Genomic DNA, 13,917 nt, shown 5'->3' on the forward strand with positions numbered 1-13,917 from the left:
TTATTTAAATCATTTAATACTAGGAAGGAAGAGGACCTGGTGAGGGTAGGGAACAGTACTTACAATCAATTTTGCAGTGGGAAGTTCCAAGGCTGCCTGTCTGTCCTTTTTGATCTTGTGAGGAATACTTAATAATTTTGCTAGTGGCCAAGGGAGGGTCATTAGAGCCTTCGCTATCTGAATAATTTCTCTTATCGTACATACATTTCGTCAATATCTTCATCATCTGAGGAGCTAGTTGGCATATAAACTTTTACTACTGCGGTAGGCGTGGGCTTCGTGTCTGTCTTGGCTACGATAATACATTCACTATGCTGTTCGTAGTAGCTTAACCGCACTCTTATTTTTTTATTCGTTATTAACCCTACTCCTGCATTACCGTTATTCCATTTTGTATTTATAACCCTGTATTCACCTGACCAGAAGTCTTGTTCCTCCCGCCACCGAACTTCACTAATTTCCACTGTATCTAACTTTAATATATACAAATCCCATTTTAAATTTTCTAACCTACCAGCCCGATTAAGGGATCTGACATTCCACGCTCCGATCCGTAGAACGCCAGTTTTATTTCTCCTGATAACGACGTCCTCCGAGTAACCCCCGCCCGGAGATCCGAATGAGGGACTATCTTACCTCCGGAGTATTTTGCCGAAGAGGACGCTGTCATCATTTAACGGTATAGTAAAGCTGCATGCCCTCGGGAAAAATTACGGCCTTTACTTTCATCCGTTCGCAGTATCTGCACAGTGAGACCGTTTTGGTTAATGTTACGAGGCCAGATCAGTCAATAACCCAGACTGTTGCCCCTGAAACTACTGGAAAGGCTGCTGCATCTTCAGGAACCACACGTATGTCTGGCCTCTCAACAGATACCCCTCCATCGTGGTCGCACCTACGGTACAGCTATCTGTATCGCTGAGGCTTTCCCAAGGTTCATGGTTCATGGGACGTTTGTATATTTAGAAGTATTTATTTCCATTATTTTCTTTCAAACAACACTCATAAGAGTTAAAAATAATTGCAAATTTTGAACTCTTATGTTTAACAAACTGAGTGTTACCCTTCAGTGTCTCTCTTTTTAAAAATGTCCTGACCTGTTTCCCATTAAACTAAAATGCACTCGTTTCTTACCTAGATGTTTCACATGGTGCCTGAAGTTCGAACCTTATCGACTCCAGTCCTTACATATCGAAATTTGCGTCGTCTTGATGCGACTGTGTTGTTTTCTTTATATGGATAACTAATACCTAAGATGACTGGCTAGCGTCTTCCAAATTCAGTGTTTCCTGAACGCTATCAGGAGGTTCACTACGATACACATAAATGTTAAATTGGAGAAACACTCTGTCACCCCATTTTAGGTGTTTCGAAATTAACACAAGTACCGTATATAACGACGATCTGAACTAAGCCTTCTTAAACCTTGTTTGCTCTGCTGCATTGTATCTGGTCTTTCGTTGTACAAATGTCAAGATTTCTTCATGTAAAAATGTGGTGTCGCTTGATGCTGAAATACGTGTTTCTTTCAGGGCTGCCGGTACTCCCCTCTTCTTCCTCGTGCTTCTGGCCATTCCAGGTCTCATCCCCCTACTCCACATACACCTTCCCCATACGCCTTCGCTTTCCCTTCACACCTCCACTAATGGTGCGACCATTTGTCCTCCTTCTCTTCCCCTCTTCCTAGCGACATAGGGTTCTCCTCCATTCCCCCCCACCCCCCACACACACACACACCTTCTGCACCCTTATAACACAGCATTTCCTGTGCCTTGTAGTTGTGTGCTCGTCCGCTATACTTCCCCAGCCGTTTTGGTTTTAGTGACCTCAAATTCGTGTGTCTCTTTCCCAACCTACCTACCTATCTGGATGTATCTGAAAGCTGAAAGTTTGTTTACGTGATGCATGTGCAGTAATGCTGAGGCAAGCTGAATTCTGCATATTACCATTTTTGTATTTTGTGAGCTGATTAAGGACTCAGTGCATACTTTACATTCCTTTATGAGAAGCTTTATGAATAGGACCAGAATATCTTCTCTATAGTTTGTCTGTTTATTTCTCTCAGCCTATATTTTATTTTTTGTACTTCTGTCCTCCATATGGCCGAGTTATAATAAGCCTACTACCAGTTGACTAATGTTTCCAGTAACAGTTAGCTACTTCGGCATTTTTACAATCATTTCCCTTATTATACATGAGCTACTGTTCCAATACAGAATCGTTTTAGTATTTTTCCTCTGATTTACTGACACATGTTTAAATGGTTCAAAAGGCTCTGAGCACTATGGGACTGCTGAGGCCATCAGTCCCCTAGAACGTAGAACTACTTAAACCTAACTAACCTAAGGACATCACACACATCCACGCCCGAGGCAAGATTCGAACCTGTAACCGTAGCAGTCGCGCGGTTCCAGACTGTAGCGCCTAGAACCCCCTGGCCACTGCGGCCGGCACACACATGTTTACTTTTCTCTTATCAACAAATGAAGTAACGTTTCAGGTTGTTAGTGTTTTACTTCCTTTCAACATTTTAGGGATTAGTGGGCAGTGTTATTAAGTAAGACAGTTGATGTGGAATGAGTATAGTAGATTTTCGAGTGATGGACATTAACGATTTGTCAGGGATGTGTTTCTCACAATTACGTTCTTTTATCCATACCCCATATATTTAGATTTTGCGATTTGCCACGGATATGCTCCATCAGTACTTTTTTGCCTCATGTATTTATTTTAACTGTTATATCCTAGCCAGTAATGCCACCCGAGCCCGCTGCCAAAAGGTTGGCAGCATCAAAGTCCGGACGCCGTCCGCATAAGCAGCGCCAGCGAGACAGGAAATCGCCGCAAGTCTGCGCGCGCCACCGCTGGCTTCTGGTTTCTTAAGCGCTGGAGTCGCGCGCGCTAGGACAGTTCTGTATTCGCCGCTCAGTTGTATACTCGCCACCGAATTGTGTACTTGCTAGTCAGTTGTGTGTCCGTCGCAGCAGATTTGTTGTTTGTCGTCAGCCGACGCTGACCTAGCCGCTCCGACTCGAACTAGACAGATCTCTGTAGACACGGAGTTCACTACTGTGTTTCTGTATCTTCGTTAATAAAGATAAGTACCGACTTTTATTTAATCAGAGTGTTTGGGTTTTCATCTTTCTGTTCACTGTTCCAGCGGACCGGTCGGCCCGCTATTAAAAGTGTGGCGGTGACTTCGTAAGCCGTTTCTACAGCGAATTGTTTGTCGCTACGAACGCCGCCACAAAACTGGCGACGAGGGCTTCCGAACTCGTGTGCAGGGCTGGTTCAACTTGTTTCTGGTTATACTAATTATAGCGATAAAATTTTGGGGGCTGGTTTAATTTGTGTTCACTATGTCTGCCGAATTACAACAGTTGATCTTGTTACAGTCAGCAACTACAAAGTCTGGTGGAAGCAATCGCCAAACAAGCGGCTAATCCTCCAACACAACAGGAACAAGAGAAGAATGGCGAGAATATTTCGCGCAGTTGCAGGCGCACATGACAGTCTACAAAATCACGGGTACTGAGCGGCAGCTTTATTTAATTTCCACTGCAGGCGTGGAAGTCTATCGACTACTTTGTAAGTTGTTCCCGGAATCCAAGCCAGAAGCTTTAGACTATGACGTTGTTGTTAACAAGCTTGTTGAGTATTTCGAGTCGCGAGTTCATGTGGCAGCAGCCAGATTCAAGTTCTTCAGATTAAAGAAACTGCCACATCAATCTAATAAACAGTGGTTAACAGATTTACGGGGCCTCACCCGTCAGTGCCGATTTAATTGTGTGTGTGGAGCTTCCTACAGTGATGTCATGTTACGAGACGCTATTACTCAAAACATTGCAGATTCTCGTATTCGTGCTGCTATCTTAAAGTTGCCTGACCCGTCATTAGAGACTGTGATGAACATTATTGAAGCCCAAGATACTTTTGACTATGCTGAGTGTGAGTTAGATCAGCCATGTATTTCTCAAATTGCCTGTGCTAAGCAAGTTATGTCACGCCCGCGGCCCCACCGGCAGAGTCAGACTGTAAACACTAGCCGGCCGCGTCATGTTAAACACATTCGTCAGCCGCGTGTGCAAAATGATAAAGTCTTGCCCTAAGTGTGTTCTTGCTCATCCTCGTGAACGTTGCCCGTTAAGAAACGCGGTTTGTCACTTTTGTCAAAGGAAAGGACACATCCAGACTGTTTGTTTGCGTAAACGCAAGAACAATTCTAGTGCTGCCCAGCCCATGGATATTCATGTTCTTCAAAGCCAGCCCGCCCAGAAGGTCGCGTTTAAAGACTCTTCCACGGTTCGTGTGGGTAATAAACTTGTTCGCAATAAGCCACCCACCCAGCCCTCTGCTATGCGACCCAAGCGTAATTCAAACGCTGTAAAAAGTAATGTACAGACTGCAAGTGAAGCGGGAGTTGTTGTTCCACCCGCCCAACCCACGAGTTGTCGTAAGCAGCGAACACGCGCTAAACGCGCTGATTTTGTCTCTTCCGCCTCCGCTGCACCGATCCAGAGACAGTGTAATAAACTATTTGTGAAGCTACGCATCCAGGATAAGACCTTCAATTTTCAATTAGACACTGGTGCGTCTGTGACTCTCATAAATAGTGCTACGTATGCGGCTATCGGCCGCCCTAAACTTTCAGCGGCAAAACATTCTTTGGCTACTTATAGTGGCGAACTAATTCCTGTGTTAGGTGTATGTAGCGTGCCAGCCACATTCCGTGGCAATACAAAAACAGTTTCATTCACAGTGCTCCGCGCTACAGACAGTGTAAACATTTTCGGATTAGACTGTTTTGACTTGTTTGGCCTGTCTATCCAAGACAATGTGTTGCAAATTAATTCTGTTGTTGTTCCTCAAGACAGCATAACCGATTTGTGTAAACAATACAGTGACATATTTAAAGACGAACTAGGTTGTGCTGCGAACTTTGCCGCTCATATTACGTTAAAAGATAATGCTCAGCCTCGATTTTTTCGTGCTCGTCCAGTGCCTCACGCCCTCCGGGCACCTGTAGCAGATGAACTTCGTCGTTGGCAAAACAACGGTGTTATTCAACCCGTTTCAGCGAGCCAGTGGGCTTCTCCCTTAGTTACTATAAAGAAACCGTCTGGCAAGTTACGTTTGTGTGCTAATTTTAAGTCGACAGTTAATCCTCAGACTGTCATTGATTCTTTTCCTTTGCCTAGACCGGACGAGCTGATGGATAAGTTAGGGGAAGCTCGTTTCTTTTCTAAAATTGATCTCCGTGAAGCATATTTGCAATTGCCCCTCGACGAGCAATCACAACAGTATTTTGTCATAAACACGTCGTTGGGGTTGTTCCGTTTTCTGCGTTTGCCTTTTGGTTGTGCGTCAGCTCCAGCTGTTTTTCAGCGTTTTTTGTCACAACTTCTGGCTAATGCGCCATCGTGTTGCAACTATTTAGACGATATTGTTGTGTCCGGTCGGACGCCTGCTGAACATTTCCGTAATTTGGAGTGTTTGTTTACAGTGTTGTCTCAGGCAGGCCTACGTTGCAACATCGATAAATGTTCATTTTTCCTTACGGAGATGGAGTATCTGGGACATGTTATTAATGCTCAAGGCATTCATCCCTCCCAGTCACATTTAGCAGCTATTCGTGATTTGCCCGCCCCTCGCAATCTGCATGAATTGCAAGAAGTTCTTGGCAAATTGACATATTATATAAGGTTTATACCTAATGCATCACAGATTGCTGCACCGTTGCATCGTCTCCGCCGTAAGGATGTTCCGTTTGTGTGGTCAGCTGATTGCCAATCAGCCTTTCAGCAGCTTAAAGAGACTTTATTGAATGATCGTTGTCTGGTCCATTACGACCCTAACAAGCCTCTGGTGTTAGCTTGTGATGCCTCTTCTTTCGGCCTCGGTGCTGTGTTGTCTCACCGAGTCGGTAACACCGAACGTCCTATTGCGTTCGCATCTAAATTGCTAAACAAAGCTCAGTGTAATTATAGCCAATTGGACAAGGAAGCGTTGGCTATTGTGTTCGGTGTCACAAAATTCCATCACTACCTCTATGGTAGACCATTCTATTTAGTAACAGATCACAAGCCCCTGACGTCACTGTTTCATCCGTCTAAACCAGTTCCTCAGCGGACAGCTCAGAGACTACAACGTTGAGCTCTTTTGTTATCACAATACCAGTATGAGATACTGTATCGCCCTACAGCTCAGCATGCAAACGCTGACGCGCTTTCTAGATTGCCGATTGCTGCGGATGATGTCTTCGATTCCTCTGACGACTCTTGCCATCAGATTGACGCCGATGAGCATCAATCCCTCCAGGATTTTCCGATTGATTATCGTCAGGTGGCACGTGAGACAGATACGGATCCTCATCTGAGTTTACTATTACGTTTTGTTCAACGTGGTTGGCCGTCCAAGGCAAAGGACATATCGGATCCTGTGGTTCGTCGCTATTATCCGCAACGTCATCTGTTGTCTGTTTCGCACGGAGTTTTGCTGTTACGCACCGAGAATGACCAGCTTCGTGTAGTGGTTCCCCAAGTGCTCCAATCCAAGGTCCTCGACTTGTTGCATCAAGGTCATTGGGGAGTGGTCCGCACCAAGCAGCTTGCCCGCCGTCATTGTACATGGATCGGTATTGATAAGCAGATTACGCAGATGTCTACAGATTGTTCGACGTGTGCCGAACACCAAGCTGCTCCGCCTCAACGCTATTTTGAGTGGGCACGCCCTGCCGGTCCCTGGCAGCGAGTACATATTGATTTCGCTGGTCCATATTGGAATTCTCGTTGGCTCATCGTGATAGATGCATTTAGTAATTTTCCGATTGTTGTGCCCATGCAGTCTACAACGTCTGCACAAACTATACGGGCGTTGACTTCAATTTTTTGTATTGAGGGTCTTCCAGAAGTTTTAGTGTCTGACAATGGTCCACAATTTACCTCTGCTGAATTTGAAAGTTTTTGTTCTGCCAATGGCATTCGCCATGTTCTTACTCCGCCGTTCCACCCTCAATCGAATGGTGCAGCGGAACGTTTTGTGCGCACATTCAAGGATCATATGGACCGCCTTCGTGCTACGCACTCTCGTCAGCAGGCCCTCATTACGTTCCTGTCGTCGTACCGGACCACGCCACGCGACGGCCCTTCGCCTGCGGAGCTTCTCCACGGCCGTCGTCATCGCACCCTACTACGGTTGTTGCACCCCCCGGATCGACCCGCCGCTTCTGAGCATCGCACGCGTTTTCAGCGCAACGACGCCGTTTTTTTCAGAGTTTATCACGGTCGTCGTCGTTGGGAACGTGATACCGTGATAAGTGTCCAGGGTCGCGGTTTTTATACTGTTCAAGGTGCTACTGGGGTGCACAGGAGGCATCAGAACCAGTTGCGCCGCGCTGGCCGCCCGGATTCTGCCACTCGTTCTTTGTCCACAGATTTGGTCCGTGGCGGGTTCCAGCCGCGCCTTCCGACTTCGCTGCCGCCCCCAGGGCAGCAGCAGCAGCCGTCGCCGCTACCGTGGCGACAGCCCGTCCCGTTGATGCCTCCCGCGCAGCTTCATCCGGGAGCGCCCCAGGTGGTCGCTCCGGCGCCTGCGGTCCCTCTTCAGTCGCCACCGCCTTCGGAGCTGATGGACGTCGACCCCTCAGCCGGGCCGCCTTCCCAAGCGGTGGCTGTGCAGCCTGTCCTGCAGCCGCTTTCCTTGGGCACCCCCAAGGAGTCTGACACCGCAGCGCCTTGTCCGGCGCCCACTCGGCAGCCGTCGACGGAGCGTCAGGAGACGCTGCCTCTCTTCGTGGGTCCCGACGCCCCGTCGCGTCCAGTACCAGAAGCTGCGCCCGTGGTCACAGGCGTGCACCCTGACCTCGGTTTTCAGTCGGTGTTTCCCGAGGCCCCGCGCAGCCAATGCTGGGGTGCGGACCGGGGACTGCCACCGACAACAGTCTCCGCCCCGGTCTCTTCTGCTACGCCTGCGGCCAGACCCCTCCCCCGCCGTCGACGCTCGCCACGTCATTATTCAACGACGGTGCGGCGATTTGGGGGGGGGGGGGGAGGAGTGTTATATCCTAGCCAGTAATGCCACCCGAGCCCGCTGCCAAAAGGTTGGCAGCATCAAAGTCCGGACGCCGTCCGCATAAGCAGCGCCAGCGATACAGGAAATCGCCGCAAGTCTGCGCGCGCCACCGCTGGCTTCTGGTTTCTTAAGCGCTGGAGTCGCGAGCGCTAGGACAGTTCTGTATTCGCCGCTCAGTTGTATACTCGCCACCGAATTGTGTACTTGCTAGTCAGTTGTGTGTTCATCGCAGCAGATTTGTTGTTTGTCGTCAGCCGACGCTGACCTAGCCGCTCCGACTCGAACTAGACAGATTTCTGTAGACACGGAGTTCACTACTGTGTTTCTGTATCTTCGTTAATAAAGATAAGTACCGACTTTTATTTAATCAGAGTGTTTGGGTTTTCATCTTTCTGTTCACTGTTCCAGCGGACCGGTCGGCCCGCTACTAAAAGTGTGGCGGTGACTTCGTAAGCCGTTTCTACAGCGAATTGTTTGTCGCTACGAACGCCGCCACAAAATTAACTTTGATGTAGTAGGTGATATGTTGACGATATTACTTTCTGGGCCTGGTATTTCGATAAGTGTCAAAGGAGCAGAGTTTATTTACAGTTAACGAGTTTAAGTTCAAGCTGTGTAATGTCTGAGAAACTCTTACAATAGCCGCGTACGCTCCACAAACACTTAAAGTCATACCATATCCTCAATTTCCAACTGGACAATATTGTGGTATGTCGAATCTTGAGTGGTAACATACGGGAAATGTTGATTACAGATATCCACTAATGAAACTGTTGTGCAAACCTGTTGCCACGCAGACCACAGCTTGGTCCCATTTCAGTCTTACTGTCATTAGTCTCAATTATCTCAAATAACGCAACCCTGATCTGGTTGTATGTTTATCCTTCACTATAGCTTTCTAAATATTTCAGTGTGTCATGAACTGTTACCCCAGGAGCTAATTTGAAATTTTTTAAAGTAAATAAGTATATCTGTCTTTTGCATTACATCAGGTCCAGCCCTTAATGTAATAACGCAGAAGTCGTAGTTAAACCTCCCACTAACATTTGAGTAGAAGAAGTTTTAGATTGTCCCCTATACTGAGGCATATTATTGGTTTGAACTGTGAAGAATGTCTATGAAAAACGTTATGCTCTTTTTTGGTTTTAAGGCACCCAACATATGTGTTAACACTGTATATAAATAACGTGTAAGTTATTGAGGCAGTGGACCTTTATTCCTGTCAATTGTTCTCGTACTACTATAGGTACATCTACTATTTCCAAACGCATGGGTTCACCAGTGGTTGTACTGTGTGCAAAGTCCAAAACTGTTCGCCCCAACAGGCAAGCTTTCCTCAAGCACATTTTTATACTGAATACTTCCACCATTACTTTTATTCCAGAATGAAATTCTCATATTAATACTTTGACCACCAGTAACATTTTGGTAAATGTTTCACTTAGGTCATGACGTTTCTTCTACACGTTATTTTAAAACCTTGAAGTTAATGTATCTGATCATACATGAAATTTTAAAAAATCGGTTTCAACCTATAGTGTGATCAAATATGATACACATTTCTCATTTTAAACTTACGATTCAACTAGAAGCCTTATATGGCCAAGTGCAACAGTCCTGATGCACACTCATGTATCTAAAGAAGAGGTTGTTATTGAAAAATAACAGCTCCAACTAACTGTTATGAAATTGCTTTAATGATCAAAATAAAAAACACATTTTTACACATTTGTGCATTGCAAGAAGACAGTCCATGCACATGAAACTCTGAGGACAAGTTTGGCATTTCAATGACACCTGCTTGCTATGTTTGATAGCATACTTTCGCCCACCTGCTATGCAGAGTCTGTGGTAACAGGTGTTACAACGTCTTCTGAACGAATTTTCAACCAGTTTGTGATTGCCATTCATTGATGTCTCCCGAACATCATCAATCCCGAGTAATGTGTTTTCAATAGCTTGTGGAAAGCAATGATGCCCATCTTTTGTTTTGTAATCTGAACATACAGTGTATGAGCATTTACAAGAGCAGTATTGAATAGTAATTAAAAGACCACTCTGCAGTACCATGCCACTGAGTTCCTCAAGCATGAGCCATAGGTTTTCTTTTGATCTGAAAGATCAATAAAGGGTTTCGCTGCACTGTAATCCACAATTGCGTTTAGTTTCTTCACTTCACCTCTCCTTGTTTTCACTGCGAGAAGCTCAAGTTTGTGTTTGGTTGTCAAAAAAATGACGTCTCTCTTGTCATGCCACTTTCCAACAACAACCTTTGAGTTGCTTTCGGCAACTACCATTTCCCCCTTCCTCAAATTTTTGTGATGACAGTTTTCGGATTTCCCCTTCTTTTTGCGTGGAGTGTTCTCACCAGATGAGTTTGTTTTTCTAGAAGAATATGCACCAGGTTCATAGAAGCGTAAAAGTTATCTACAAAGAGTGTCCTTCCAGAATTCAAAAGTGAATCCATTAACTCCCTGTCGTTATGTCTATAGCATTAACTTCTTTTCAACAGTACACTTTAAAATTCCAAATATATCCACCTACAACACACATTTTGTATAATTTCACTCCGTATTTAAAACGTTTTCCAGGAATGTACTGACGAAATATTAACCTGCCACGAAATGGAACCATTGTTTCATTGACACAAACAGCTTCACCTAGAATGAAAGCTTCCTGGAATTTTGTGTTCAGACGATTCACAAGCTTTCAAATTTTCATACCTTAAGCACTCCGTCTTCAGGCCACAAGTGGCCCATCGGGACCATCCGACCGCCGTGTCATCCTCAGATGAGGATGTGGATAGGAGGGGCGTTTGGTCAGCACACCGCTTTCCCGGTCGTTATGATGGTTTTCTGTGACTGGAGCCTCCTCAATTGGCATCACGAGGCTGTGTGCACCTCGGAAAATGGCAACAGCCCAGATGGTCAGCCATCCAAGTGCAGGTCACACCCCACAGCGCTTAACTTCGCTGATCTGACGGATACCGGTGTGGCGCTGTGGCAAGACCGTTGCCATACCTTAAAGTGCTGATCTATGTTTTCAATGTCGCAAAAATGTACGCAAATAAAACATATTTTGAGACACCTGGTTTTTTGTAAAGTGGATTCCAGCACCAGTAATTCTCCATTCTTGGCTTATGATGAAGCCCCATCCACAACATAAGCCCCATAAATTTTGTCAAATCATTAACGCTGCAATCACCCCATAAAGACTGTCTGGATGATGGTGTTTCTGCAACTATTAGACTAACAATCTTTTGCTCAGCCTAACAGTTTGTTTCATTCACTATGAAACTGCTCATTTCTTCATCAAGAAGAAAAATGTAAATGTCAGTGGGACGAATATTTGCAGGTAGATTGTCCAATGTTGATGGATGGAAGGCTGATGGTGCCCTGCGCCATGATCTTAGACTGTTGGAGGCTGATGGTAAGACCAAATTTTTCACAAGAAGTGATAATTTGTGAATTAGATATTGCAGCTCATCTTTTGTGTTTGCTACCAGAGCTGCATCGATTGTTACCGTTGTAGCAGACTGCTGCTTGCATTCTTTCGTCAAAAGTGACAGTTATTTGCAGAAGTTTATGTGGGCATGGAATCTTCTGCAACAACCTGAAGAGCCCATTTCTGTTCAGTAAATCAAGACCTCAAACAAGGTGAATAAAATCAAAACAAAGTGTCCTTTGCTGCTCACAGTACTTCTGTTGCCGCTGTCATTGAGAGAAGATCATGTCCACGGTGCAGCATGGTTACTAAGACCAAAATTCGTTATGGACAGGAGTTGTTTGACAGCACAATATCGGCTGTTGGTTGAGCTTTCACTTTTGTTTCTAGAGGTTACAGGACGGGTGGGGGTGGTGGGGGGAGGACTGTTGTATGTTGAACACACGGTCTGGCAATGTGTGCGATTTGTGATATGTGAGTTGTGATGTGTGATGTGTGAAGTATGAAGTGTGAAGTGTGAATGTGTATGTGTTTGATAGGCATTGGCTGCAAATATCCGGGTGAGTATGTATAGCAGCTCCTAGTGTTTGGTGTTGTATTACGAAAGAGAGAGTATATCTCGGCAGATGCAGGCGACATTTTGTGCTGCAGTTTTCGCTGGGTGTATGTATTTATTCTTTCGCTGTGCGTATACTTGGGGGCATTCAGTTGTTAGACGTCCCTTGTCAGTATTGTTTTGTAATACGAACAGGTTATATGGATGTCTTTGCTCTAGTAGCCTCGAATGTAGCACTTTCACTCTTTCGAATTCACCTGCTTGATCAATATCTATTCTTGTTTCCAATGTAGCTACACCTCTCGGGAGGGTCCTTAGCGTATTCACATACTCCTCTTATGGAGGATTACCTAGTGTTCAGAAACTAAATGCTGCTTTATTTACCATTAGAACAGTATCTGACGCTTATGTCATATGGTATTATTTTTTTGGGTAATTCTTCTGATTCAAAAAGGGTATTTTTGGCTCAAAAACGGGCTGTTCGAGCTGTGTGTGGTGTAAGTTCGAGAGCCTCTTGTCGACCTCTATTCAATAGTCTGGGAATTCTGACATTGCCCTCGCAGTATATATTTTCTTTAATGTCGTTTGTTGTTAGCAATATTAGTTTATTCCCAAGAGTTAGCAGCTTTCACTCAGTTAATACTATGCAGAAATCAAATCTGCATGTGGAATACAGTTCCTTGACTCTTGTGCAAAAAGGAGTGCAGTATTCTGCTGTATCCATTTTCAGTAAGCTACCACAAGAACTCAAAAATCTTAGCAGTAGCCCAAACACTTTTAAGTCTAAACTGAAGAGTTTCCTCATGGCTCACTCCTTCTATTCTGTCGAGGAGCTCCTGGAAGAGCTGAAAAAGTAAGCAAATTGGAGTGTACATTGTTGATTTTCTTTATTTAAACTTACGAATTGTGGCCTGAATATGTTTCTTATATTTCATTTTATCTGTTTCTACTATCGTGTTATGATTTCATGTATTGACTCGTTCCATGACCATGGAGACTTCTCCTTAATTTGGTCCCACCGAACAATTAATAAATAAATAAATAAAAAATAAAATAAATAAGTGAGGTCATGTCGCCACCTAGCTTCACCTTTCAGTTGTTGAAGGTGACAGCGCCAGTTCGGTTAACTGTCCAAATGTCAGTCAGTATTAGTGGTGTGTTACAGAGAGTGATGTCAGCTTCTTGTTGTTGGCGCTTACATGACGGACTTTTTTTTTTTTCCTGAATAAGTTGACTCGGGTGTTCGTGGAGAGATCAGTACCAGTGCTCGTGTAGCTTAAGGAGCCAACCGTTGTAAGACGACGAAAGAATCAGCAAAGTGCAGCCCCTTGTGCATACTCATTGATGAGTGGAGTAGTCGCCGGTGATGTAGTTGGGAAGGCAGCCCGCGGCTCGTGGCCCCTGCCAGCACGCGGTGTGCATGTTTCAGGCGGGCGTGGGCGGCGCGCGGCGGACACCGCGCCGCACTCACTGGCCGGCGTTTTGAGCGCCGGCTGCGCCGCCCCCTGCAGCGGCCTGCATTATTCACCCGCCGCCCAGTCACCGCCGCCATCACCTGAGCCCACCACCCGCCACTAGAGACCGCTGCCGGCCTCAAGCTGCGCTCCATCTCTCGAGGCCGACGGCAGCCCGCTGTTGTTGTGCCCCGTTGACACTCTGCTGCTCCCTAGAACGTCAGTCTTTCCGAAGACCAGTATCAGTTGCTAAGCGATTTAGAAAAGGTTGCCGTATGGTGCGGTAGGTGGCAGTTGACGCTAAATAACGAAAAGTGTGAGGTGATCCACATGAGTTCCAAAAGAAATCCGTTGGAATTAGATTACTCGATAAATAGTACAATTCTCAAGGCT

The 13,917-nt window shown here is 45.5% G+C and overlaps 1 protein-coding gene across 1 annotated transcript; it reads left to right on the forward strand.

Annotated features, from left to right (window-relative positions):
• Positions 1 to 3,905: 3,905 nt before the first annotated feature.
• On the forward strand, positions 3,906 to 13,648 carry LOC126251411 (proline-rich protein 2-like). Its single transcript, XM_049951822.1, has 3 exons — positions 3,906 to 3,948; positions 7,433 to 7,909; positions 13,500 to 13,648. Exons 1-3 carry the CDS (start codon positions 3,906 to 3,908, stop codon positions 13,646 to 13,648), a joined length of 669 nt encoding a protein of 222 aa, XP_049807779.1.
• The last annotated feature ends 269 nt before the right edge of the window (positions 13,649 to 13,917 follow it).

The sequence above is a fragment of the Schistocerca nitens genome, chromosome 4 (assembly GCF_023898315.1).
Source record: "Schistocerca nitens isolate TAMUIC-IGC-003100 chromosome 4, iqSchNite1.1, whole genome shotgun sequence".
NCBI classification, from domain to species: domain Eukaryota; kingdom Metazoa; phylum Arthropoda; class Insecta; order Orthoptera; family Acrididae; genus Schistocerca; species Schistocerca nitens.

Coding starts and splice junctions, on each gene's coding strand:
- LOC126251411 (XM_049951822.1), top strand. CDS start 3,906: ATGAACATTATTGAAGCCCAAGATACTTTTGACTATGCTGAGT. Junction 3,949..7,432: donor TACTTTTGACTATGCTGAGT/GTGAGTTAGATC, acceptor CTTTGTCCACAG/ATTTGGTCCGTGGCGGGTTC. Junction 7,910..13,499: donor CCCGCGCAGCCAATGCTGGG/GTGCGGACCGGG, acceptor TGCATGTTTCAG/GCGGGCGTGGGCGGCGCGCG.